The 26,204-nt window shown below is 43.5% G+C and overlaps 1 protein-coding gene across 1 annotated transcript in view; it reads left to right on the top strand.

The window, feature by feature from the left end:
• Positions 1–26,204, top strand: part of tubg1 (tubulin, gamma 1) — a 61,053-nt gene that overhangs the window by 24,405 nt on the left and 10,444 nt on the right. The window contains exons 6-9 of the mRNA XM_078529131.1: positions 3,747–3,873; positions 4,019–4,105; positions 13,011–13,160; positions 23,738–23,890. Coding sequence (XP_078385257.1) covers positions 3,747–3,873; positions 4,019–4,105; positions 13,011–13,160; positions 23,738–23,890 — 517 coding nt within the window. The remainder of the gene's footprint in view (positions 1–3,746; positions 3,874–4,018; positions 4,106–13,010; positions 13,161–23,737; positions 23,891–26,204) is intronic.

Raw genomic sequence — 26,204 nt, 5'->3', positions numbered from 1 at the left:
TCTTGCTAGGAGATGCACAATATTCATCTGAGGAGGTGGAAGCTGTTCAGCCACATTTTTTTGGTTTGCATAAGTTGTCCATGCCTCGCTACTGTAAAGGAGGATGCTGAGAACACAAGCCTGGTACACATGGAGCTTTGTATTTTCAATTAGTTTGTTGCTGGTCCACACTCAACTTCTAAACTTTGACAGACAGCTGTAACTTTGGCAAACCTGGTGCTTATTTCAGCACCAAGGGGCAGGTTGCTGGTAATTGCTGATCCAAGGTCTGTGAAGCTGTCAACAACTTTCAGAGTGAGGTTATCAATGTTGATGGAAGGTGGAGCCTCTATGTCTTGGCCCATAACTTTGGTCTTCCTGACACTGATTGTCAGTCCAAACTCCTTGCAGGCTTGGGAGATCCAATCTTCAAGCTGCTGGAAGTGAACTGCAGTATGGACGCCAGCGTGGCGTCATCAGCAAACAGCAACTCAAGAAGCAAGGCATTATGCACTTTGGTCCTGGCGTGCAGTGTTGCCATGTTGAATAGCTTTCTGTCAGCTCTGGTATGCAGGTAGACACCCTTATTTGAGTCAATGAAAGGATACAATAACAACATAGAGAAAAATATGCCAAAGAGAGTTGGTCCGGGGCACAGCCCTGCTTTACCCCGCTGGTGGTCTTGAAAGCCTCTGATGATGCTCCGTTTTAACTGATGGAATTGTGCGTATTCTTGTGGAAATCAAAAATGATACCTGGTTTAAAGAGTCCGTTCCCGCTGACTGGTCGAAGTCCTTGCTGAGGTCTAAAGCCAATGTAAAATGGTCTGCATGGTTTGCAGTGCTTCTCTTGTAAATGCTGAAGTGAGAAAATCATGTCAACTGTTGTTCTGCCCGCTCTAAAACCACACAAACTCAGGGTAGATGTGTGATGCCAGGGTCTGCAATATGGTCAGAGCAACATGAGCAAAGGCCTTCCCCACAATACTTAGCAAGGAGATGCCTCAGTAATTGTTGCAGTCACTGAAATCCCCTTTGTTTTTGTACAAGCTGACTATTTTTGCAACATGTGTCTTGAGGCACAAACCTTTCCTTCCAGCAGAGAGACAAAAGCTCATGGAGAAGCTGCAGCAGTGCTGGTTTTCCACTTCTGATGATTTCAGATGGAATGCCATTGTTTCCTAGGGCTTTACCACAGACAAGACGGTCAATGGCCTGAGCTCTCCTGCAATGGACAGTTCCTTCATGACAGGAAAGTCTGTAATGGCAGTGAAAGCTTCTTCAATGACAGTATTCTCCATTGCATAGAGTTTGAGAGAGTGCTCCACCCACCTTTCCATCTGTTTGCTATGTTCAGTGATGATCACCTCTGCCTTTGTCATCAAAGGCACTGATATGGTTGCTGCTCTGCCTATTGTTTTCTTGATTCCTCCATACTTTCATCTTGCATCCCTGGATTCAGCAGAAAATTGTATGCTGTTGCAGAGTTTCAACCAGTATTGATTAGTGCAGTGCAAAGCAGTCTGCTGAGACTTGATTCTGACTGCTTTGAGAGTATCTAAATTTTTTTTTGCTGTGGACTTGCTTATAGTTCATGAGCACTCTCCTCTTGGTTCCAGTAATTAGCTTCATTTCAGTCCAATAAGCCTCAAACCAGTCAGCATTCCTATGATCACTTCCTATACGCAGTGAGCGTAGAATTGTAGATGGTGTTGTGTAGATGATCCCACTTTGACACTGCACTCTGGCCTTGAGTGTTGTTGTCCGAAAAAACCTGATCAAGGGTGTTGAACTCCTGAGTACTCTCTGGGTCAGTGGTACGGCAGGTATTGATCTGAGGATGATCTTTCTCCTTGGACTGGCAAGGTTTCCTTGGCTGAAACCTGATCTTGCTACATGCCAGAGAGTGGTTAGTGTCACAGTCTGTGCTGTGATAGCTATGAGTGATGAGGACGTTGTTGAGGGTGGTATGTTTGGTGATGGTGAGACCTAGCTGGTGAATGGGGCATGATCTCGGATGTCTCTAGGACACCTTGTGAGACAGTTTGGCTTGGAAGTAGCTGTTTGTCACACAGAATCTGTGGTAACAGCATAGCTCCAGCAACCTCTGTCCATTTTCGTTCATCTAGCTGATTCCCTGGTGCCATTTGCACATTGGCCAAGCTCTATAGTCGTTACCCACACTTGCATTGAAGTCCCCTAGGAGGTACAGTCCCTCAGTGCTGGGAATTCTGTTGATGTCAGTGTTATGTCTCAGAATCGATCATTGACATCTGGGGTGGAGGTGAGTATCGGGATAGATGCACATGAAGTTAATTGGGCCTGTGCTTGTTGACAGTTGAAGAGTAAGAAGCCTCTTTGAGCCTTTTGTGGGAAATTCAGTCATCGCAAGTACTGTTTTTTTTTACTGTGAAACCCTCCATGTTCATGTGCTGCCTCTTGAGTTTTCTCCTGCCGGAAGCATAGGTGTTGTTTCTTGTTAAGGGATCCATTTTGAGCGAGACTAGTTTCTTGCAGCGCAGCAATGTCCACATTAAGCCTTGTAAGTTATTTGTCAATCACAGCTGTCCTTCATGCGCCATCAACCTGCAGAAAGTCATCAGTAAGGCCAGGGCTCATGTTCCTTAAGTTCCAGCTTGCGACGCGAATGACTGGTATTTTTTTTGTTGAGTTTGTCTTACCTGGTTCATAGATTAGCAACATGCCTGTCAAGAAATGTCTCACGAAGCTCCAAGCACCTGTTACAGAAGAACATGAGAAATAGTAGGAGGAATAGGCCATTCAGCCTGATCTGCCATTCAGTAAGATAATAGCTACATCAATTCCACTTCTCCTCCTATTCCCAGATCCCTTGATTCCTTTAGTGTCCGAAATCTATTGATCATAGGAATTGTGCAGGCCATTAAAATACTACTTGATTATACTCAACATCAACATCCATAATTCTCTGAGTAGAGAATTCAGAAGATTCACAATCCTTTGACTGAATAAATTTCTCCTCATTGCAGCACTAAATAGCCAATCCCTTATCCTAGGACTATGACAACTGGTTCTAAATCCTCCAGTCAGAGGAAACAGTCTGTGCATGTCACACTCTCTCAGAATTAATGAGATCATCCCGAGAGAGAGAATACAGGCCCATTCTGCTCGATCTCTCCTTTCATCCAGAAATCACATCCAGTGAACTTGCATTGCTCTGTCTCTAAGGCAAGAATATCCTTCCTTCGGAATGGAGACCAAAACTAAGTGTGGTCTCAACAAAGCCTTATAATAACTGCAGTAAAAGTTCCTTATTCTTAGTTCAACCCCCATGCAATAAAGGCTAACATACCATTTGCCTTCCTAAGTTCTTCCTCTACTTCCAAGTGATTTGTGTACAAGGGCACTCAAATTACTCTGAAAACTAATCTCTCACTTTTTGAAAAAATATGCTGCTTTTCCATCCTCCCTACCAAAGTGGACTATTTCACACCTCTCAATGTTATACTCCATTTGCCACCTTGCTCATTCACTTAACGAGTCTTTATCCCTTTGCATCTTCTGTGTTTTCATTATTTACTTTCCCACCTAGCTTTGTATTATCAGCAAACGTGGATATAGTACACTTGACCCCTTCATCTAAGTCATTGATTTAGTGATTAGCTACCAAGACCTGTATGAGATTTATGTGGTGTTTATTTTGGTAAACTGACTGTGAAAGTCTAAATATTCCAAAATTTTAGAAAACTGTTCAGAATGCTCTAATATATTTGTGTTAAATCCCTGCAGGTACCCAAAGAAACTGGTGCAGACCTACTCTGTTTTCCCTAATCAGGATGAGATGAGTGATGTAGTGGTGCAGCCTTATAACTCACTCCTGACGCTGAAGAGACTGACTCAGAACGCAGACTGTGTGGTAAACGACTGCAGGTGGAATGGTTGAACTTGGTGCAGTAATGTCTGGAGGGGTTAATGTCTTGCATTGACCTCTGGGGATGGACTAGTAGAGTGATATGTTGAATTGTGCAGGCCATTAAAATACTGCTGTTTTGGTCTCTAAGGTTGTCCTTGATAACACGGCGCTGAATCGGATTGCAACAGACAGGCTGCATATTCAGAACCCCTCCTTCTCTCAGATCAACCAGCTGGTAGGTAAAGGTTAATGCTCATTATTCTGGATGGGGCACATTGTTGCATACGAACTAGGAGCAGAAGTAGGCCCCAGCACTGATCCCTGTGGCACTTCACTCGCCACATTTTGCCAACCTGAAAATGACCCATTTATGCCTATTCTCTTTTTTCCTGTTAGCTAGCCAATCTTCTGTCCATGCCAATATGTTACTCCTGACACCATGAGTTTTTATTTTCTGCAATAATCTTTGATGTGGCACCTTAGCAAATACCTTCTGGAAATCTAAGTATAGTACATTCACCTGCTCCCCTTTATTCACAGCACGTTACTTCTTCCAAGAACTCCAATAAATTGGTTAAACATGATTTCCCTCTCTCAAAACCATGCTGACTCTGCCTGATTACCATGAATTTGTCTAAATGTCCTGCTCTAACATTTTTAATAATAGCTCCTAACATTTTCCCTATGACAAATGTTAAGCTAACTGGCCTGTTGTTCTTGTGCATTAATGAAATATTCCTTGATGCAGGTTTATAGCCCTATGGTTTAAGGCGAGGAAGAGAAGAAATGGAGGCATAAGCATAACCCAACTGAAGCAGGCTGTTAAGAATCATATTAAAGGTGTTGTCATGTCCTGCAAGAAACACAAAATGGTATAGCACAAAAGAGGCCATTTGGCCCATTGAATCCGTGGGGCTCTCTCGAAGAGCAATTCTGTTCGTCCCACTGCCTTGCTTTTCCCATACCTCTGCAGTGTTTTTCTCCTTCAAGTATTTATCCAATTCCCTTTTAAAGGCTTCTATTGAATCGATATTCACCACCGTATCAGGCAGTGCATTTCAAATCCTAATTACTCATTACATTAAAAAGCTTTTCCTCCTGTCACCTCTGGGACTTTTGCTAATCATCTTGGGTCTGTGCCCTCTGGTTATTGACGATCAGGCATTGTAAACAGTTTCTCCTTATTTACTCTATCTAAGCTCTATGATTTTAAACACCTCTATCAAATCTCCTCTTAGCCTTCTCCTCCAAAGGGAATAATTCCAATTTTTCCAGTCTGTCCCTGTAATTGTAATCTCTTATCCTTGGAACCATTCTAGTAAATGCTTGTAACCTAAAAGATTAAGGATAAATGGGTAGTTATGTAGCTGAATTTGAATAAATAATTTGGTGGCTAAGAGAAGCTAATGCACGTTGATGTTCTTCCAACTAAAGAACGTCATAATCTGGTCATCAAGCGTTAGTAGTTATTTCCACTGTGGTGACTTATTGTCAATTAGATAGAGGCAAACTCCAGAATGAGGGTGTTGTTTCTGATCTTTCACTTGAGACTTCTGATGTATGTGACCTGTTGCATAGCCCCCACTCATATCAGCTAACTTGGCTGGTTGGAGTGTGTCCATGGGAACCAGTTGGTTTGGGATCAAGGGCTAAAATGTTGATTTGTGTTTAAAATTGAGATTGGCAACTACAGCAAAGAAAAAAACAAATTGAAAAAAGTATCAATTTTTGAATGTGGAGAATTAGTTGAGAAGAAAGTAACATCAAAAAGAAGAGAGGGGTGCGTTTAAACGAGTGCTGCAGGGTCTATGTGGCAGAAGGCACTCTGCCATTGGTGGGCACAGGGAATGGGAAAGTTGCTCACAAATACAGAGGCAGAAAAATAGAGAGGCAAGGTTTCTGTTATAAATAAAGAACTTGTATTAAAATAGCACCTTTCACAACTTCATGTCCCAAAGTGATTTACAGCCGGTTATAAAATGATAAAGCAGATAAGGAGGCCATTGGAGGGGAGACAGTAATGTAATGGTTATACTACTGGTGTAGTGATCCAGAGTCCCAGTGAATTATTGTCAATTAGAGGCAAACTCCAGAATGGTCAAAGTACATGGCAAATGCAATTTAGCACAGAGAAGTGTGAAGTTATGCATTTTGGTGGGAAGAATGAGGAGAAGCAATATGAGCTAAATGGTACAATTTTAAAGAGGATGCAGGGACAGAATTCTGTGGGGACACAGATTCAAATCCCACCATGGCAGCTGGTGGAATTTAATTTAAGTTCAATTAATAAATTTGGAATATAAAGCTAGTCTCAGTAATGGTGACTGTGGCATCTATCATTAATTGTTATAAAAACCCATCTGGTTCACTAATGTCTTTTAGGGAGGAAAACCTGCCACCCTTACCTGGTCTGGCCTACATGTGATTCCCGACTCTCAGTAATGTGGTTGTGTCTTAACTGCCCTCTGAAATGGCTTGGCAAGCTACTCAGTTCAAGAACAATTAGGGATGGGCAACAAATGCTGGCCTTGCCAGTGACCGTCCACATCCCATGAAAAATAAATTTCCCCGTCTCGCGTGCATGCTCTTTGGTAGAGGTATCCAACTGTTCCCGCTACTCTTTCTCCATGGAAATATTTTCCCTTCAAGAATTTATCCAATTCAATTTTGAAAATTACTATTGAATCTGCTTCCACCGCCTTCTCAGACAATGCATTCCAGATCACAACAACTCAGCATAAAAAATGGGTTCCTCGTGCTGACTCTTCCTTTACAAATCACCTTAAATCTATGTCCTCAGGTTACTGACCTTTCTGCCACTGGAAACAGTTTCTCCTTATTTACTCGAGCATTGCATAGTATTCGTAACATAATATATTGTGATTTAATTAATCAAAGCCCGTCGTGATTTTGAACACCTTGAACAAATGACCCCTTAACCTTTTCTGCCTTAAGGAGAGCATTCCCAACTTCTCCAGCCTCTCCACCGAACTAATGTCCCCCCATCCTGGTACTATTCTAGTAAATTTCTCCTGCATCGTCTCTTAAGGCCTTGACACCTTTCCTAAAGTGTGGTGCCCAGATTTGAACAAGCCTCAGCTGGGGCCTAACCAGTGTAAAGATTTAGCATAACTTTCTGGCTTTTGTACTCTGTTAATAAGGCTAAGGATCTCATGTGTTTTTTCTTAACAGCCTTCTCAACTTGTCCTGCCTTTACAAAATTATGTATGTGCACCCCAGGTTTCTGTCCCTGCATCCTCTTTAAAATTGCACCATTTAGCTCATATTGCTTCCCCTCATTCTTCCCACCAAAATGCATAACTTCACACTTCTCTGTGCTAAATTGCATTTGCCTTGTACTTTGACCAGTCTGTCTGTCTACTGAAGTCTGTTACTATCCATCTCATTGTTTACTACATGTTTGAATTTCATGTCATGTGCAAACTTCAAAATTATGCTCTATGTATCAAGTCCTGGTCATTAATATAAATCAAAATGACCAGTGGTTCTAATGCCGACCCTTAGGGCACTTCCTTCCAGTCTGAAATGCAAAAATTCATAAATTGACTGTGCTTTCTATCCCTTAGCCAATTTTGAATCCAAGCTTCCACTGTCCCTTTAATCCCATTTGCTTTAATTTTGCGAATGGATCTAATATGTGGTATTTAGTAAAACTCCATATACATAATATCAACCATGCAGTTGTGCAGCAGTTGGTGAGACCACATCTAGAGTACTGTGTACAGTTTTGGTCTCCTTATTTAAGAAAGGATATAAATTCATTAGAAACAGCTCAGAGAAGGTTCACTCACCTGATACCTGGGATGGGGGTTATCTTAGGAATAAGGTTGGACAGACTGGGCTGGTATCCATTGGAGTTTAGAAAATTGAGAGGTGATTTTATTGAAACATAAAAGATCTTGAGGGGTTTGACAGATGTGATGCTGAAAGGATATTTCCCCTTGTGGGAGAGACTAAAACTAGGGGACACAGTTTAAAAATAAGGGGATACCCATTTAAGACGGCAATGAGAAGAAATTTTTTTTCTGTTAAGAGGGTCGTGAATCTTTGGAATTCTCTTTCCCAGAGAGTGGTGGAGGCAGGGTCATTGAATATTTTTAAGGCAGAGGTAGATTGGCTCCCTTGTTTCTCAAGAATAAGGTTATTGTGTGTAGGCAGAATGTAGGCACAATCAGGTCAGCCATGATCTTATTGAATGGTGGAGCAACCTTGAGGAGCTGAATGGCCGACTCTGCTCCAAATTCGCAAGCACTTCCCTCATCAGCCCTATTCATGTTTTGAAGTGTAATCACTATTGTAATGTAAGAAGCATGGCAGCCAATTTATTCAAAAGCAAGGTTCTATAAAGCAGATAACGTCTATTTTTAAATTGATGTTGGTTGAGGATAAATATTGGCCAGGACTGAGCCAATTCTCATCTCCCTTCAAAATAATGTCATTGGGACCCTTTATATTCATCTGAGAAGGAACACAGGGCCTTGGTTTAACATCTCATTTGAAAGGAACCTCCGCCAGTGTAGCGCGCTTCTTGGGTACACTCCAACAGCACAGCGCGCCCCTCGGGACTACCCCTTTAGTGCAGCGCGCCCCTCGGGACTGCCCCTCTGCCGTTGCAGCACGCCCCTCGGGACTGCCCCTCTGCCGTTGCAGCGCGCCCCTCGCGACTGCCCCTCTGCCGTTGCAGCGCGCCCCTCGGGACTGCCCCTCTGCCGTTGCAGCGCGCCCCTCGGGACTGCCCCTCTGCCGGTGCAGCGCGCCCCTCGGGACTGCCCCTCTGCCAGTGCAGCGCATGTTGGAACTGCCCTGAAGTTTCAGCATACGCTTAGTGCTCAAGCCTCTTGAATAGGATTTGAATCTTGCGACTTTGAAGCGAGAGTATAACGACTGAGCCATGGCTGTTGCATGGACCGTTTAACTATAGAGTGATTTAAGGCACAGGAGGCCATTCGGTTCATTGCATCTATGCTAGTTCTCTGCAGAGCCAACCAGTCAATCCCATTCCCACACTTCATCCCCGTAATCCATCAAGCTTATTTCCTTCAAGTGCCCATCCAATTTACTTTTGAAATCATTAATTGTTTCCAAATCCATCATCCTCGTGGGCATCGGGTTCATAGAAAGTTCTTTCTCCTATTTTACATCTCTTGCCCAAGACCTTAAACCTTTGTCCTCTAGTCCTTGTACCATCAGACAAAGGGAAGAGCTATTTCTTGTCTACCCTATCTCAGTCTGTCATAATCTTGTAAACCTCGACCAAATCTCCCCTCGATCTACTTGGCTCCAAGGAGAATAACCCCAGCTTTTCCAACCTAACCTTGTACCTAAAATCCCTGGTAATTCTCTGCACCCTTGAGGACCATCTCACACCCTTCCAAGTATGGTGACTAGAACTAGATACAATACTGGGGCCTAACCAGCTTTATGAAGGTTCAGCATAACTTCCTTGCTTTTGTACTCAATGCCTCTGTTTATGAAGCACAAGATCACATATGCTTTGCTAATCACTCACTCAATATGTCCTTCAACCTTCGAAGATCAATGCGTATACCGCCCAGGCCCCTCTGTTCCTGCACATTCTTTAGATCTGTACCATTAAGTCTGTAATACATTTCACCAACCCTTCTGCCAAAATGCATAACCTCATGCTTCTCTGTATTAAATTCCATCTGCCACTTGTCCGCCCATTCTGTTAGCCTAGCTGTTGCAAGTAATTTGTATCACCTTCACTGTTCACCACTGTGCCAAGTTTGGCATGATCAATAAAGTTTGAAATTTTACTCTGTATTCCAAGGCCCAAGCCATTTATGTATAGCAAGAAGAGCAGTGATTGTAGCACTGACCCTTAGAGAACACCACTGTCTACCATCTTCCAGTCTGGAAAATAACTATTTACGACAATTCGCTGCTTTCTGTCTTTAAGCCAATTTTTTTGTCCAGTTGGGTGTTGACCCTCTTATTCTATGAGCCTCAATTTTGTTAACCAGTGTTCCATGTGGTACCTTGTCAAACACTTTCTTAAAATCCAGGCAGACAACATCCACTGCATGTCCTTCATCAACCTTCTCTGTTACTTCATCAAAAAATTCAGTTAGCTTGGTCAAGCATGACCTGCCTTTTACAAATCTGTACTGGTTCTCCTTAATTAGCTCAAATATCCCAACATGCCTGTTGATTTTTAAAAAAAAATATTGTTTCTAAAAACTTATCCACTATGGATGTTAAACTGACCAACCTGTAGTTTCTGGGACTGCTCTTACACCTTTTCTTGAATATGGATGTCACATTTGCCATTCTCCAATAACCCTGGGCTACAAGGCATTCAGACCAGGTGATCTATCCACTCTCAGCATAGTCAGCTTTTCTAGTCTCCTTTCTCTCAATTTTCACCCTATTTATTGCCTGTATTATCTCTGTTTCTCCCAATATTTGTCAACTTCCTTTTCCTTAGTAAACGCTGATACAAAGAGCTCATTAAGTATCCTAGCCTTGCCCTGTGCTTCTAAACATATATCACCCTCTTTGTCCCTATTAGGACCCACTCCACCTCTTACTATCCGCTTACTATTAATATGCCGATAGAAGATTTTTCGGTTCCCTCTTATGCTGAGTGCCATTCTATTCTTATGTTCTCTCTTTGCCCGTCTTAGTTTCCTGTTCACCTCCCCTCTCAATCTATTGCATTTGACCTGGTTAACACTTAAAGAATTCAGCTGGCTTGCAGCATACACCCTCTTTTTTTTTGTTTTATCATCATCTTTATCTCCCTCATTATTCAAGGAGCTCTGTTTTTGGCTCCCTTACCTTTCACCATTGTTAGATGTACCTAGCCTATACTTGAAAAATCTCTTCCTTAAAGATCATTCATTGTTCTGTTACAGTTTTCCTGTCAGTCTTTGGTTCCATTTTACCCTGGCTAGATCCCTTCTCATCCCATTGAAATTAACCCTCTTCCAATTTAGACGTTCTACTTTAGATTGTTCCTTGCTCTATTGCATTACTAATCTAAACTTTATGATTCGGTGATCATTCTTACCATAGACGCTTGGCCACCTCATTTCTCAGCACCAGATCCAGCAATGCCTCCTTTTCTAGTTGGGCTGAGAACATACTGATAAGGAAGTTCTCCTGAACACAGTTCAGTAACTCCTCCTCTTTACCCTTTACTTTAGCACTATCCCAATTGATTTTTGGCTAATTAAAGTCCCTGAACATCACCACTCTATGGTTCTTGCATATAAGTGGGATTTCCTTGCAGATTTGGTCCACTATCTCTGTTTGGATGTCTATAGAATACCTCAGGAATGTGATCGTACTCTTTTAGCCTCTCAACTCTAATCAAACGGTTTCTGTCCTCTTTGCATCTGTTCTGATGATGCCACTTTCCAAAACAGTTCTTCTGACATGTCTTCCTTCTCCTTTAACCGAGGTTTTCCACCCACCGTGGTTGACAGGGCCCTCAACCGTATCCGACCCATCTCCCACGCATCTGCCCTAACACCTTCCTCTACCTCCCAGAACCATGATAGGGTCCCCCTTGTCCTCACTTACCACCCCACTAGCCTCCGCGTTCAAAGGATCAGCCTCCGCCATTTCCGCCAACTCCAGTATGATGCCACCACCAAACACATCTTCCCTTCACCCCTCCTGTCGGCATTCCATAGGGACTGTTCCCTCCAAGATACCCTGGTCCACACCTCCATCACCCCCTACACCTCAACCCCCTCCCACGGTACCTTCCCATGCAACCGCAGAAGGTGCAACACCTACCCCTTTACTTCCCCCCTCCTCACCATCCAAGGGCCCAAACACCCCTTTCAAGTGAAGCACTTGCACTTCCCTCAATTTAGTCTATTGCATTCGCTGCTCCCAATGTGATGGTCTCTACATTGGAGAGACCAAACGCAGACTCAGTGACCGCTTTGCAGAGCACCTTTAGTCTGTCCGCAAGCATGACCCAGACCTTCCTGTCGCTTGCCATTTCAACACACCACCCTGCTCTCATGCCCACATGTCCATCCTTGGCCTGCTGCAATCTCCATTGAAGCTCAACGCAAACTGGAGGAACAGCAGCTAATCTTCCGATTAAGCGCTTTAGAGCCTTCCGGACTTAACATTGAGTTCAACAACTTCCTCCATCCTCACCCCTTTTTGATCCCTTTTTTCTAATTACTATTATATATATTTTTCTTATTTTTATTTTTATTATATTTTTTAAATATATTTTTCTTTTCCCACCAATTTCTGTTATTTTTAAAATTTATTTCCATCGTTGTTTTATGCCCACCGTTTAGCCTCTTTCCATCCCCTCCCCCCACCCCACCACCACTAGGGCCATCTGTCACTTGCTCATCCTGCTTTCCACCCTTACTGTCACCATTAGCACATCCTTTAGCTAATATCACCACCGTCAACACCCCTTTGACCTTCTGTTTATGACATCTTTGGCAATCTCTCCTTTGCCTCCATGTTTCACTGGCCCTCTAACCAGCTTCATCTGTCCAACCCCCCCTTAAACAGCTTATATTTCACCACATTTCTATTCCTGTTTAGTTCTGATGAAGAGTCATACGGACTCAAAACGTTAACTCTGTCTTTCTCTCCACGGATTCTGTCAGACCTGCTGAGTTTTACCAGCGATTTTTGTTTTGGTTTCTGTCCTTGCCCCCTTAAAGACATTCATCTTTCCAACACTACAATGTCTTTCCTAATCAGTGCCGCCACAAACGTGGAACAGAATGCATAGGGAAGCGGCTATCATGGGAAGAACTTGAAAGCATGTTCTGTGGGCATGGGTGGCCATGTGGTAATCTTGAAGGGGCTGTGTAGTGCAACAAAAAGGCCCTGCGAAACAAAAATTTTATCAGGAGCATCCAGAATTACCACACCACTTTTTATGGTCCTGTACATATTTTTACATTTGTTCTGATGAGGAATGGGTGTTTACAGTTACAGTCTGCCAGCACGACCATTGCCATTAATTCGGTTTCTTTAATTAAGGTGCACTAAACTAGTATTTTTGCTGGGTTAAAATGGTCTACTGGAAAGCACTCTTCAATTTCACGTATCACTGTGTAGCTGCATTGTGACCTTGCAATGTTGTTATGTGTTTTCTTTAATAGGTTTCCACCATCATGTCTGCAAGTACTACAACATTGAGGTATCCTGGATACATGAACAATGATCTGATTGGACTGATTGCATCCCTCATTCCCACTCCAAGGCTTCATTTCCTTATGACGGGTTACACTCCACTTACTACAGATCAGTCGGTACGTGTTGATTGATAATACATATTTGCTGTGATTAGCCTCACATTTAAATGATTATTATATGTTTCTATACATTCTTGGGATATGTGCACCACTGTAATATTTAATTTGTGATTACATCTATTTGATTCAATGGTGCTAATTTTATATCAAATATTGTGACCTTCACAAGCTATGGGAACAGTTAGTGGCTTACATTTGGTGGCTTACTGACACGAAAGCAGCTTTGCTGTGTCTATAATTTTTCTATTTATTCATGGGATGCCAGCATTGCTGGCTAGATCAGCATTTATTGCCCATTCTTAATTGCCCTTGAGAAGATGGTGGTGAGCTGCCTTCTTGAACCGCCTTAGTCCATGTGGTGTAGGTACACCCAGAGTACTGTTAGGAAGGGAGTACCAGGATTTTGACCCAGCGTCAGTGAAGGAACGGCGATATATTTCCAAATCAGGTGGCGAGTGACTTGGAGGGGAACTTGCAGTTGATTGTGTTCCCATGCATCTGTTGCCCTTGTCCTTCTAGATGGTAGTGGTCCTGGTTTGGAAGGTGCTGTCTCAGGAGGCTAGGTGAGTTGCTGCAGCGCATCTTGTGGATGGTACACACTGCTTTTAATGTGCGGTGGTGGTGGAGGGAGTGAATGTTTGTGGAAGTGGTGCCAATCAAGCGGGCTGCTTTGTCCTGATGCTGTCGAGCTTTTTGAGCGTTGCTGAAGCTGCACTCATCCAGGCGAGTGGAGAGTATTCCATCACACTCCTGACTTGTGTCTTGTGGATGGTGGACAGGCTTTGGGGAGTCAGGAGGTGAGTTACTTGCCGCAGGATTCCTATGACCTGCTCTTGTAGTCACAGTATTTATATGGCTAGTCCAGTTCAGTTTCTGGTCAATGGTAACCCCCAGGATGTGGATAGTGGAGGATTCAGTTATGGTAATGCCATTGAATGTTCAGGGGCGATGGTTGGATTCTCTCTTGTTGGAGATGGTCATTGCCTGACACTTCTGTGGCACAACTGTTACTAGCCATTTGTCAGCTAAGCCTGGATATTGTCCAGGTCTTGCTGCATTTGGGCATGGACTGTTTCAGTATCTGAGGAACCGTGAATGGTGCTGAACATTGTGCAATCTTCAGCGAGAATCCCTACTTTTGACCTTATGATGGAAGGAAGGTTATTGATGAAGCAGCTGAAGATGGATGGGCCAAGGACAGTACCCTGAGGAACTCCTGCAGTGATGTCCTGGATCTGAAATGACTGACCAACAACCACAAGCATCTTCCTTTGTGCTAGGTATGACTCCAACCAGTGGAGAGTTCCCTCCCGCCCCCCACCCATTCCCATTGACTCTGCTTTTGCTAGGGCTTTAAATGCCACACTCAGTCAAATGCTGTTTTGATGTCAAGGGCAGTCACTCTCACCTCACTTCAGGAGCTTCCTCTTTTGTCCACGTTTGAACCAAGGCTGTAATGAGGCCAGGAGCTGAGTGGCCCTGGCAGAAGCCAAACTGAGCGTCAGTGAGCAGGTTATTGTTAAGCAAGTGCCTCTTGCCGCTTGGTAGCACTGTTGATGACCCCTTCCATCACTTTACTGATGATGAAGAGTAGACTAATGGAGCGGTAATTGGCTGGGTTGGATTTGTCCAGCTTTTTGTGCACAGGACATTCCTGGGCAATTTTCCACATTGCCGAGTAGATGCCAGTGTTGTAGCTGCACTGGAACAGCTTGGCTACAAGTGCGGCAAGTTCTGGAGCACAAGTCTTCAGTATTATTGCCGGAATATTGTCAGGGCCCATAGCCTTTGTAGTATCCGGTGCTTTCAACTGTTTCTTGATATCACGTGGAGTGAATTGAATTGGTTGAAGACTTTTTTAAAAATTCATTCGTGGTATGTGGGCATCCCATGTGATGCTTGGGACCTCCGGAGGAGGCCGAGATAGATCATTCGCTTGGCACTTCTGGCTGAAGTTTGTAGCAAATGCTTCAGCCTTATCTTTTGCAATGATGTGCTGGGCTCCCCCATCATTGAGATGGGGATATTTGTGGAGCCTCCTCCAGTGAGTTGTTTAATTGTCCATTACCATTCACAACTGGATGTGTCAGGACTGCAGAGCTTGGATCTGAATTAAAAGCAGAAAATGCTGGAAAAACTTAGCACGTCTGGCAGCATCTCCAGAGAGAAACAGAGCCAGTGTTTCAAGTTCGTATAACTTCTTTAGAACTCTGAAAAAGAGTCATACAGACTCGAGTAGGCTCTGTTTCTCTGTCCATAGATGCTGCCAGACTTGCTGAGGTTTTCCAGCATTTTCTATTTTTCTTTCAGATTTCCAGCATCCGCAGTATTTTGCTTTTATCTTAGACCTGACTCGTTGGGTGTGGAATCACTTGGCTCTGTCTGTCACTTTCTTTTTGTCATGCAAGTAGTCCTATGTTGCAGCTCCCCCAGGTTGACACCTCGTTTTTAGGTATTCCTGGTGCTGCTCCTGGCATGCCCTCCGCTCTTCATTGAACCAGGGTTGATCCCCTGGCTTGGTGGTAATGGTAGAGTGGGGGATATGCCAGACCATGTGGTTGAGTACAATTCTGCTGCTGCTGATGGCCCACAGCATCTCATGGTTGTTCAGTCTTGTTTGAAATCTGTGCCATTTAGCACGGTGATAGTGCCACACAACACAGTGGAGGGCATCCTCAATGTGAAGACAGGACTTTGTCTCCACAAGGAATGTTTGGTGGTCACTCTTACCGACGCTGTCATGGACAGATGTATCTGCAGCAGGCAGGTTGGTGAGGATGAGGTGAAGTATTTTTTTCCCTCTTGTTGGGATCCTCACCACCTGCTGCGGACTCAGTCTAGCAGCTATGTTCTTTAGGACTCGGGCAGGTCGGTCAGTAGTGGTGCTGCTGAACCACTCTTTGTGCTGGACGTTGAAGTCCCCCACCTAGAGCACATTCTGCGCCCTTGCCACTCTGCGCTTGCTACAAGCGGTGTTCAACATGGAGGAGTACTGATTCATCAGCTGAGGGGGGAACGGTATGTGGTAATCAGCAGAAAGTTTCCTTGCCCATTTTGATGAGTTGTCGTGAGACTTCATGAGGTTTGAAGTTGATGTTGAGGGTCCCAGGGCAACTCCCTCCCAACTGCATACCACTGTGCCGCCACCTCTGATGGGCCTGTTCTGCTGGTGGGACAGGACATACCAAGGATGGTGATGGTGGTGTCTGGGACTTGATCTGTAAGCTATGATTCTCTGTATATGACTCTATAAGGCTGTTGCTTGACTAGCCTGTGAGACAGCTATCCTAATTTTGGCACAAGCCCCCAGATGTTAGTAAGGAGGACTTGGCAGGGTTGACAGGGCTGAGTTTGCCGTTGTCATTTCCGGTGCCTCCTGCATGAATGCTAAGCTTGCTTCAAAGGTGAAAAAATTTAAAATGGGCTTCCTGTATAAATGGGCCAGTTTCATAGCAGCTAAATTTTTTTTGTGCCTTGAACCTAGCCTGGAATATTCCTTTGAGTCCCATGTCTGCAGCTCCACTGTTCTGAACACTGGTATACTGCTGGGAGCAGCAGGCATTCAGAGGATGATGCTACCCTGCTGGATCTATCTCCTTTTATGCTACACTAAAATTACTGCTCACCCCTGCTCCCAAGAAATTTCTGCCTCTTGCCTGTCCTTTCCCACCTCTTTTATAGATCATTGTGTCCCAGACTCAATAGCAACTTGCATTTATATAGCACCTTTAACATCATAAACCACCCTAAGGCTTCAAGGCAGTTTCTGCCATAGCATTTAAAGCACTAGTACTGGATCCTGAATGCTTATGCAGGACATGATTTTAATTGGCAAATATTTAATATACAGTTATATTCATCTAAGATGTTGCAGAAACACAAAAATGTGCAAGAAACCTGCTTTCCATGTGGGTATGCCAGAGCGTGGTGTATTTTAGTCTTCTGTGTTGTGTGTTTGAAGCTCTTTTTATTTGGTGTTTGGGATTTCTGATGTTTCATTTAGCTCCTTTCAAAGACTCATTGCAAAATTGCAGAAGATCAAAGCGTTGGGTGGGTGGCGTGGCATGGGTGATTCGGTTAGCAAACCGCAGTCACCATAAGAGGACCTGCAATGTACCAATTTAGCATGTTTTAAGAATAATTTTTGGTTACAGCAGATGTTAAGGTCTGGAATATGCCTGAAATCTGCAGAGTAGATTGTGAAGAACTGGATGTTTTTGCGTATGAAGGCATCACACTGCCAATGAAGGCTCCTAAGTGGGAGATCAGCTAGAGGCAGTCAATAGTTTTGGGCTGACGTGAAGACTTGAATGCCTATAAATCTAGTAATGTTAAAAGTAAAAACTGACTTAGGTTATATGTAAGGCATAAAATGTCATAGCTTTCCTGCTTGTACAATCCTCATAGAAGGCAGACTTCACTCTGAAACTTTAGTCCAGCTTCCTGTTCTTTTTTTGTATACATGTTATAGAAAGGGTCCATTTAGAAGGCAAGTTTCCAAATATATGCTCAAACTTTGGCCTGGTTGTTGTCTGTAAAAGAAAATATAAATTTTCCTAATATTGGCCATTGGACAAAATAATAATATTACTGAGAGATTTGGGGAAGCAGATTGCCTGACTTGCATTTTCTGGAAGAATGGGTACACACTGGTCCAGAAGTGACCGGCCTGCTGGTGGCAAAGAAACTAATGAATTTACTGGTGCACCACAATGAAAAGTATGCGTATTAGTTTGGCTCAATTAATAGCATTCTCACGTTTTCAGCCAGAAGGAGTTGCAAATTGATTTATGCGGTCTGTGTGTCAGGCTACATGTTAATGAACTTTGAGTTACTTTTAAAACTGTTAACTTGCATTGTATAATTCTTCATACGCAAGGAGGCACCTGGGGGAGTGGGGGGGGTCAGGGGGGAGCGGTGTGGTGTGGAGAACTGGAGCATGTGATGCATGTGCGGCTCTCAACAGTTGGTGGTCAGTAATCGAGCTGGGGGAATTTGGTGGAGACAAAGAACAGCACAAGTTTAGTGGAACCCAACAACAAAGTTATCCTGGCTGGAGGGATTGGGGGTGGAGGAGGGGGCACAATGCATGGGTGGGATGGTTGGTGGTGGTGGTGGGGAGGATGCCGCTGGGCTGCATTGCTGTTTCCACCTTAGCATGGTGGACAAGCTGTCCAAGTATGCCCCATCTCCCTTTGGGAGTAAGGTCGGGTGACCCAGCTCCAAGTTCAAGGCAGCTGGAGGAGGCTTCAGGAGCGGTTTGGTTACTGGATTGTTCACCAGACAAATGTTGCATCTTAGCCTTCCCCCCACCAACCCCTTCCCAATACTATAGTAAATTGAACTCCTTTGGGAGACACCTGACTCCTCTTGTAGCATATCACTGTTGCAGCAGGAGAGAAAATGATACCTGCATCTGTAGAACTCCGTGCAGTTTGCATGTCCTGTTCAAGAAAGGCCATTGAAGCCATATAGAACATATAATATGGATTCGTCACCAGACCAAGGATGAAAGATTACAATAATGAGAGAGGTGAGAACTGGGTATCTTTCCACTGGAACCTGAGTGGAGAACAGAGCCTTGCATATATTTAAATACTATTTTTAAAATTTGACTTCAGAGCCTCAGGTTTACTTGGTGTGACTGGTTGCTCCATGGTATTAGCTCTGGATCAGTTGGTATCATTCTTGCCTGAGTTGCAAGGTTTGTGGGTTCATGACCCACTCCAGAGAAGTGCAGAGAGTGGAGAGCCTTAATTTTAAAAAGAGCGCGGAGAGCTGGGAGACTTAATTTATAAAGAGCGCGGGGAGACTTAATTTTAAAAAAGAGCAAGACTTCATAAAGAGCAGGGGGGGCAGAAAACAGCGAGACTTCATAAAGAGTGTGAAGGGGAGAAGAGGAGGTGATTGGTGAGTGGCAGGTGAGTAAACACTTCATGTAATGTTTAAGGTATGTCAGTGCAGCTTGGCCGTATGGGATGCACATCCTGCGGGATGTGGGAAGTCGTACAGGCACGAAGTACCCTCAATGACTACATCTCTACATCTGCAGGAAGTGTCACCAGCTGCAGAAACTTGAGCTCTGGGTTGCGGAACTTGAGCGGCGGCTGGAGTCACTGTGGTGCATCCGCAAGGCTGAGGATTATGTGGGTAGTATATTTAGAGAGGTGGTCACACTACAGCTAAAAAGTACACAGGCAGAGAGGAAATAGGCAACTGCCAGAGTATCTAAGAGAAACAGGCAGGTAGTGCAGGAATCCCCTGAGGTTATCTCGCTCTCTAACCGCTTTTCCATTTTGGATACTGGTGAGTGAGATGGGCCCTCTGAGAGCAAGAGCCAATTTCATGGCACCACAGCTGGCTCAGCTATACAGGAGGGGAGTTAGAAGAGTGGAAGTGCTATTGTGGTAGGGGATTCCATAGTTCAAGGAGCATTTCTGTGGCCGTAGATGTGACTCCAGGATGGTATGTTTCCTCCCTGTTTCCAGGGTCAAGGGCATCATAGAGTGGCTCCAGGATTGGGCAGACAAATGGCAGATGAAGTTCAATGCAGAGAAGTGTGAAGTTATTCATTTTGGCAGGAAGAATGTGGAGTGACAGTGTAAAATAAAGGGAGAAACCGTAAAGGAGGTACAGGAACAAAGGGACCTCGGTGTTTATGTACATAAGTCAATGAAGATGGCAGAGCATGTTGAGAGAGCAGTCAATAAAGCATATGGTATCCTAGATTTTATTAATAGGTGCATTGAGTACAAGAGTAAGAAGGTCATGTTAAACTTGTATAAGACACTAGTTAAGCCTTATCTGGAGTACTGCATCCAGTCCTGGGCGCGCCATACTTGAGGAAGGATATGCAGGCATTGGCGAGTGTACAGAGGAGATTCACAAGAATTATTCCAGGGATAAATAAATTTAGCTATGAGGATAGATTGGAGAGAGTGGGGCTCTTTTTTCCTTGGAGAAAAGAAGGCTTAGAGGATCCTTGATAGAGGTATTCAAGATCCTGAGAGGAATGGACAGGGTAAATAGTGAGAAACTGTTCCAAGAGAACATCAAGAACTAGAGGACACAGATTCAAAATAATTGACAAAAGGAGTAAATGTGATGTGAGGAAAAAATTTTTCACGCAGAGAATGGTTGGAGTCTGGAACAAACTTCCTGAAAGGATGGTGGAGGCAGGTTCGATCGAGGTATTCAAAAGGGAATTGGATTGCTATCTGAAAAGAAAGAATGTGCAAGGTTACGGGGATAAGGCAGGGGAGTGGGATTAGGTAGAATGCTCTTTCAGCGAGCCAGTGCAGACTTGATGGGCCGAATGGTCTGGTCTCCTTCTGCACTGTAAAGTTTCTATGTGAAGCACAAAATCCAGGCTGGCACTCAGTGCTGTGCTGTCAGAAGTGCTATTTTTCAGATAAGACATTAAACCAAGGCACCTCAGGTGGGCATAAAAGATCCCATGGAATTATTCTGAAGAAGAGCAGGAAAGTTCCCCTGGTGCCCTGGCCAGTAAGAGGGGTAGAGCGGCTTGGGGTGGGGGTCAGCATGGAGATGGGAATGGCATAGGAAGAAGGGATGGGATGGGGATGATGTGAGACTGATTAAAGGAATTGAATGGGAATGGCATGGGAAGGATGGAATGGCATGGGGTGGGGATTTAAAGAAGTATTGTTGCAATAAAGATACTAATTTCACTACAAATGTTTTGCAAATCTCTACCAGTTTATAAGTTTTAAAAAAACTTACTTCCTCTGATTTCTGGCAGGGCCGATTAACCATAATTGGTTAACCATAACCAATCACACTTGAAAGGGATCTTTAATAGTCCCATATCTGAAAATAATCAATATCTGCCACAGTGTTTGTGTTTAGTTTCCTCACAACTGTTAAAGAGCTCAGCTGTACTGCAGGATGGAAGCTATTTCTTAGTCATGAACATGGATATTAATACCCCCTAAGCAGCCTATCAAATTGTATAAGTAATAAATTTGAACGGCAAACACAGTAGAATTTAACTAGGATCTATCAGCTTAAGCAAAGGTTGGGCAGTTACATCAGCACTGATTTGAACTCACTGCAGATGTCCTTGGTTGACTTCAGTCAGTACATATGCCTCAGTAAGTAAAAAGCACACAGGTTTGCTTTGTACAATCCTGCAAAAAGACTTTTTAAACTACACGTCTGTGGTGCAGATTTATGGAATGTGCTTTTAGTATTCCTAGGCCCATGCCTTTTATAACCATTCTTTGTGTTGCCAGCTCTGGCAGGTGCAATTTGTTTCTTTTGTAGTGTTCCACTGGTTTATTTTTTCACTGATCTGAGGTTTGGTGCATGTGTGAGTGGACATTTTTTTTGCATTGGGAAACCAGATGAAGATTTGGACGCATGCCAAAGTTGAACAGAGTAAAAGATGAGATAAATCAGGAAGTGTTGATTAACTGATGCCTCAATCTTGATGTCAACACTGATGATACAAGAAAATTCAATGAAGGGATTTTTATTCTTTTGCAGGATGTAGGCATCACTGGCTAGGCCAGCATTTGTTGCCCATCCTTAATTGCCCTTGAGAAGGTGGCGTTGAGCTGTTGCCTTGAACCACTACAGGCTACGTGGCGCAGGTACACCCACAGTCCTGTTAGGAAGTGAATTTGAGGATTTTGACCCAGCAACAGTGAAGTAATGTGTTACAGACAGGAGAGAGGGGAAAGACTGAGAACTCCTTTATTTTCACGCTGTCTTCCCATAACTAGAGGTGTCTTTTGTTTAAAAATAGGCTGTGGCGCTTATTCCAAAAAACCTTTATTTGTGTAATCAATTTTTAAGTGACTTGCAGCAAATTCTCAGGGTTAAATTGGAAGTTTGGTTTATTCACACATTCAAACCCAGAGGCGGTGGGAGCTATGATTGCCACTTCGCACGCCCCACAAGTATGGAGTAAGGGTATAGGAAAAAGTGGTTTTACATCTATGAGTAACCTAACAGTAAAAAGAGCCAGAGAAATGGATATAATTTCACCTGTTTGCCAAAGTTGAGAAAGTCAGAATCCAGAGGGGGTCCCTTCATGGAGAAGATCCCGTTTGGGAGGGTTCCTGGCTGAAGACAGAAATGTAAAATTTCTTTAAAGTTGATGATGACGCAGTGAGATGAGGTTGAGGTATGTAGACTTGGCTTGATTGACAGGCGGTGGCCAGGGGTTTCTAGAAAACCAGGCTTTGGGGAGGGCTTCTTGCAGGCTGCTTGGACAGCCTGGAGTCCTGCTGTTGGATATTTGTAGGTTGGGGTTAAATCAGCAGACTGCCTTGTGCCTTATGAAGCTAGAAATATATTAAAAAGCTGTCCAAAGGCTAGAAGCTCAGGTAATGTGATGTTGCCCATTCATGAGTTAATTGCAGCTTAACAAATGGTTTCTGTGCTTCTGGCCAAAATCCATTGTTCACCTTAGCAGTGAGATGGTGGCTGTTAGCGCCTCTGCATGTATAACGGGTTTCCATGTCTATCTCTTTGTTATAACCTGGGCTAGGGGGGTCCATATTGTCTGCTAGTCCTCTGTTTTTGTGGATTATAATGTATCCTTACAATGAGGTATGAGGTCCCACAAGGATGAGGGTGGAACTCTTTTGTCCTTGTAACCGCTGTTGGAAATTTCCAGAAACTGGCTAATCTAGTGAATCATGTGACCTGCAATAGCCATTTTATGGTTCAGCAAAGTCCATTTTAAAATAAGCAAAAAAAGTTTGATTTACACAGTTTATGATCGTTTTCATGTCTTGGGGGCATGTCAAATGTCATTATAGTTACAAGTCAGGAAAGTCTATGGCTTGGAGAGGAACTTGCAGGTGGTGGTATTCCCATGAATCTGCTGCCCTTCTAGGTGGTAACGGGTTTGGAAGGTGCTGTCGAAGGAGCCTTGTAGAGTTGCAACAGTGCATCTTGTAGATGGTACACACTGCTGCCACTGCGTCAAAGGTGATGGATGGGGTACCAGTCAAGCGGGCTGCTTTGTCATGAATAGTTTTGAGCTTCGAGTGTTGCTGGAGCTACACTCATCCAGGCGAGTGGAGAATGTTCCATCACACGCCTGATTTGTGCCTTGTAGATGATGGACAGGCTTTGGGGTGTCAGGAGGTGAGTTATTTGCCACAGAGTTCCCAGCCTCATTCCTGCTGTTGTAGCCATAGCATTTATTATGGCCGGTCTAGCTTAGTTTCTGGTTAATGGCAACCCTAGGATGTTGATAGAGAAAGGAACTTAATGTTAAAAGTACAAAGATCAGACTGTTTTGTAGGCTTGTGAAAATTAAGATATATTTCCAAATTCAGACTCTAATGGGACTGAAGATAGAAAGTGCTGGAAAAACTCAGAAGGTCTGGCAGCAATTGTAGAGAGAGAAACAAAGTTAATGTTTCGAGTCCAATATGACTCCTCTGCGGACTGCAATGGGTCTCTATGGTTCTTATTTCTCGGTGACTATATGATGATGGTAGGGATATGCTTCTACTTTGAAGTGATTCTGTTTAAGTGTGAGAGGTGAAAAGGGGCAACTCCATTTCTAAAACCTGATGTATTTTTTTTCTTAGGTCCCAAGTGTGCGTAAAACAACAGTTCTGGACGTCATGCGAAGATTGTTGCAACCGAAAAATGTGATGGTGTCCACTGGCAGAGACAGACAAACTAACCATTGTTATATCGCAATTCTGAATATTATCCAAGGGGAGGTAGACCCTACTCAGGTAGGACTATAGCATTCTTTGTAAAAAGATTAAAGAAAAGGCATGTATATATAGCACTGTACCGCATCTTTAAAGGAATTCCAAAGCCCTTCACAACAGAGTTGTCTAATAGAAATAGCTGGCGAGATATTAATGATACCAACTTTAGTAGAAGTCGGCTTACACAGGAAACAAGACAGGTAAATGCATTGTGTGCATATATTTACTTGACAACACTTATCTCCATTCATTGCAAAACTTTGCAGTCTTTGACTTTCACAAAAGTTTGGAATTCTGCCATGAATTATTAGGCACCAAGCACCTTAGTACAGCTTCTAAGTTCTTTGCAGCAGTTGCAAACGGGACTTTGACTTTCTCAGTAATTGTTCAGAATATAGACTCTCAGGACACAACACACCCACTTCCCAATCTCCATCCACCCTGTGTTCTCTATGCTTCCCCTGCTCTTAATCCATCAGAACCCCTATTCCCCCATCCTATCTGGACTGTAGTTAGATACTGCTTGCCTTAAGCCCTTTGCCCATGAATTGCCCTGTTGGAGCTTCTTGGTGTTTGGTGGATTTGCATTTTCCTGCTGGCCTAAATTCTTGTTCCGGCCAGTGGGGGAAGCACAGTGATTGCTGGCATATAGACACTATGGTGCTGAACTCTGGCACTTTCAATGAAGTATAGCACACAACGATCAAATAGCACTCGGCACAAAACTTGAATATTGTTGAAAAAAGACATTTTTTGGCAAAGCTTTTCGTCTTGCACTCATCAAGACAATTCGAAAGAATGCCAGTTGTAAAGGGAATAGCAACTTATACTGTATGAGAAGAGTGCTGATTGGCAAGTGGATTCTGATTGATGGGGGCGTTGCCATGGAGAATGCACCAGTTGATGGTGACTGACAGTTAACTGCCCAACATTGTTTGAAATTTAAACCAGGCAGCTTGACCCTGATTGGTCAAGGCATTGCCCTAAGGAATGAACCAGGGAATGGATGTCACCTGTTTAGCTGAAAGGGGCACAAATGTGTATACATGTTCTTTCTGTCTGCAAAGAACAGGGCCCTGTATATTAATATATGTGGCTTCCAGTACATGCAAATGTGCCAAACTGTGAACCCAACTGGCAATCTGAAATTGGTTGTCAGCTGAGGTTATTTAGCAAATGTCCAAACGCTTGCTGGACTTGATCTATTCGTCCTTTCGGCTCGCTATGTCCACGTGTGTATGGGCTGCCCAAGATACACAGAAGTGATGTCCCTTTACACCCTATCTTCTCTATGATCGGCTCTGCACAACATGAATTGGCCAAATGGTTGGGCTAATTGTTTGAACCAGTTTTGAGCAAGTTTTCCATATAGCAGTGAAGGATTCATTCACATTTGCAAAGGCCATACAGGACTTGCATATCGATAGCAATGCTGTGTCCATATGCTCATTTGACATTGCTAGCCTATTCACCAATGTTCCACTTAAGGAAGCCATAGACATTTGCACTGCAGCATTATATTGTGGAAATCTAGACTTGCCACTATTGCCTGAATCAGTATTCATTGAACTTATGAACTTCATAAGTTCAGTTATGAAGTTATAACTGCTTGCCCTAAGCCCTTTGCCCATGAATTGCCCTTATGGAGATGCTTGGTGTTTGGTGAATTTGCATTTTTCTGCTGGCCTTAATTCTTGTTCTGGCCAGTGGGAGAAGCATGGTGATTGCTGAGTTCAGTATTAACGACACCATGTATACCCAAATAGATGGTAGACCTAGCTCATGCAAACAACTTTGTTGGGTTCCATGAGGAATGTCTCTTCGATGGAATGACATCTAACCTTCTACCCCTTGCATATTTCCAATACGTGGATGATATGTTTGTTATATTTAAATCTTCAGCTGCATGTAATTATTTCCTTACATGTCTTAATGAGCTCCATCCTGCACTGAAATTCACCTTTGAAATGGAGCAATCAAATGAACTCCCTTCCCTTGACATACTAGTTGAGAAATCTGCCATAAAATGGTCAATGTACATGTTGGGATTCTTACAGTTCCACTTACAGGTCCACGCACTAAGACTGGCCTTATCAGCAACCTCATAAATAGGGCCTGAGCCGTTGACTCACCATGCAAGTTTGATGCCGAAATAGGGCGCATCAGAGGCATCCTGCAGGACAATGGCTACCTTGATCAGATCGTTTCATGCTGTACATCGTGCAAATTCATGAACTGGCCTAAGGCTGTCACTTTCAGTCCTGAAAAGTGCGCGGTCTACCTCAGATTACCCTGGAAGGGCAAGGTATCTGAAAAATTTTGAGCAACAGGTGAA

The sequence above is a fragment of the Cetorhinus maximus genome, chromosome 25 (genome assembly GCF_964194155.1).
Source record: "Cetorhinus maximus chromosome 25, sCetMax3.hap1.1, whole genome shotgun sequence".
NCBI lineage: Eukaryota > Metazoa > Chordata > Chondrichthyes > Lamniformes > Cetorhinidae > Cetorhinus > Cetorhinus maximus.
This window is presented reverse-complemented; position numbering and strand designations above follow the sequence as displayed.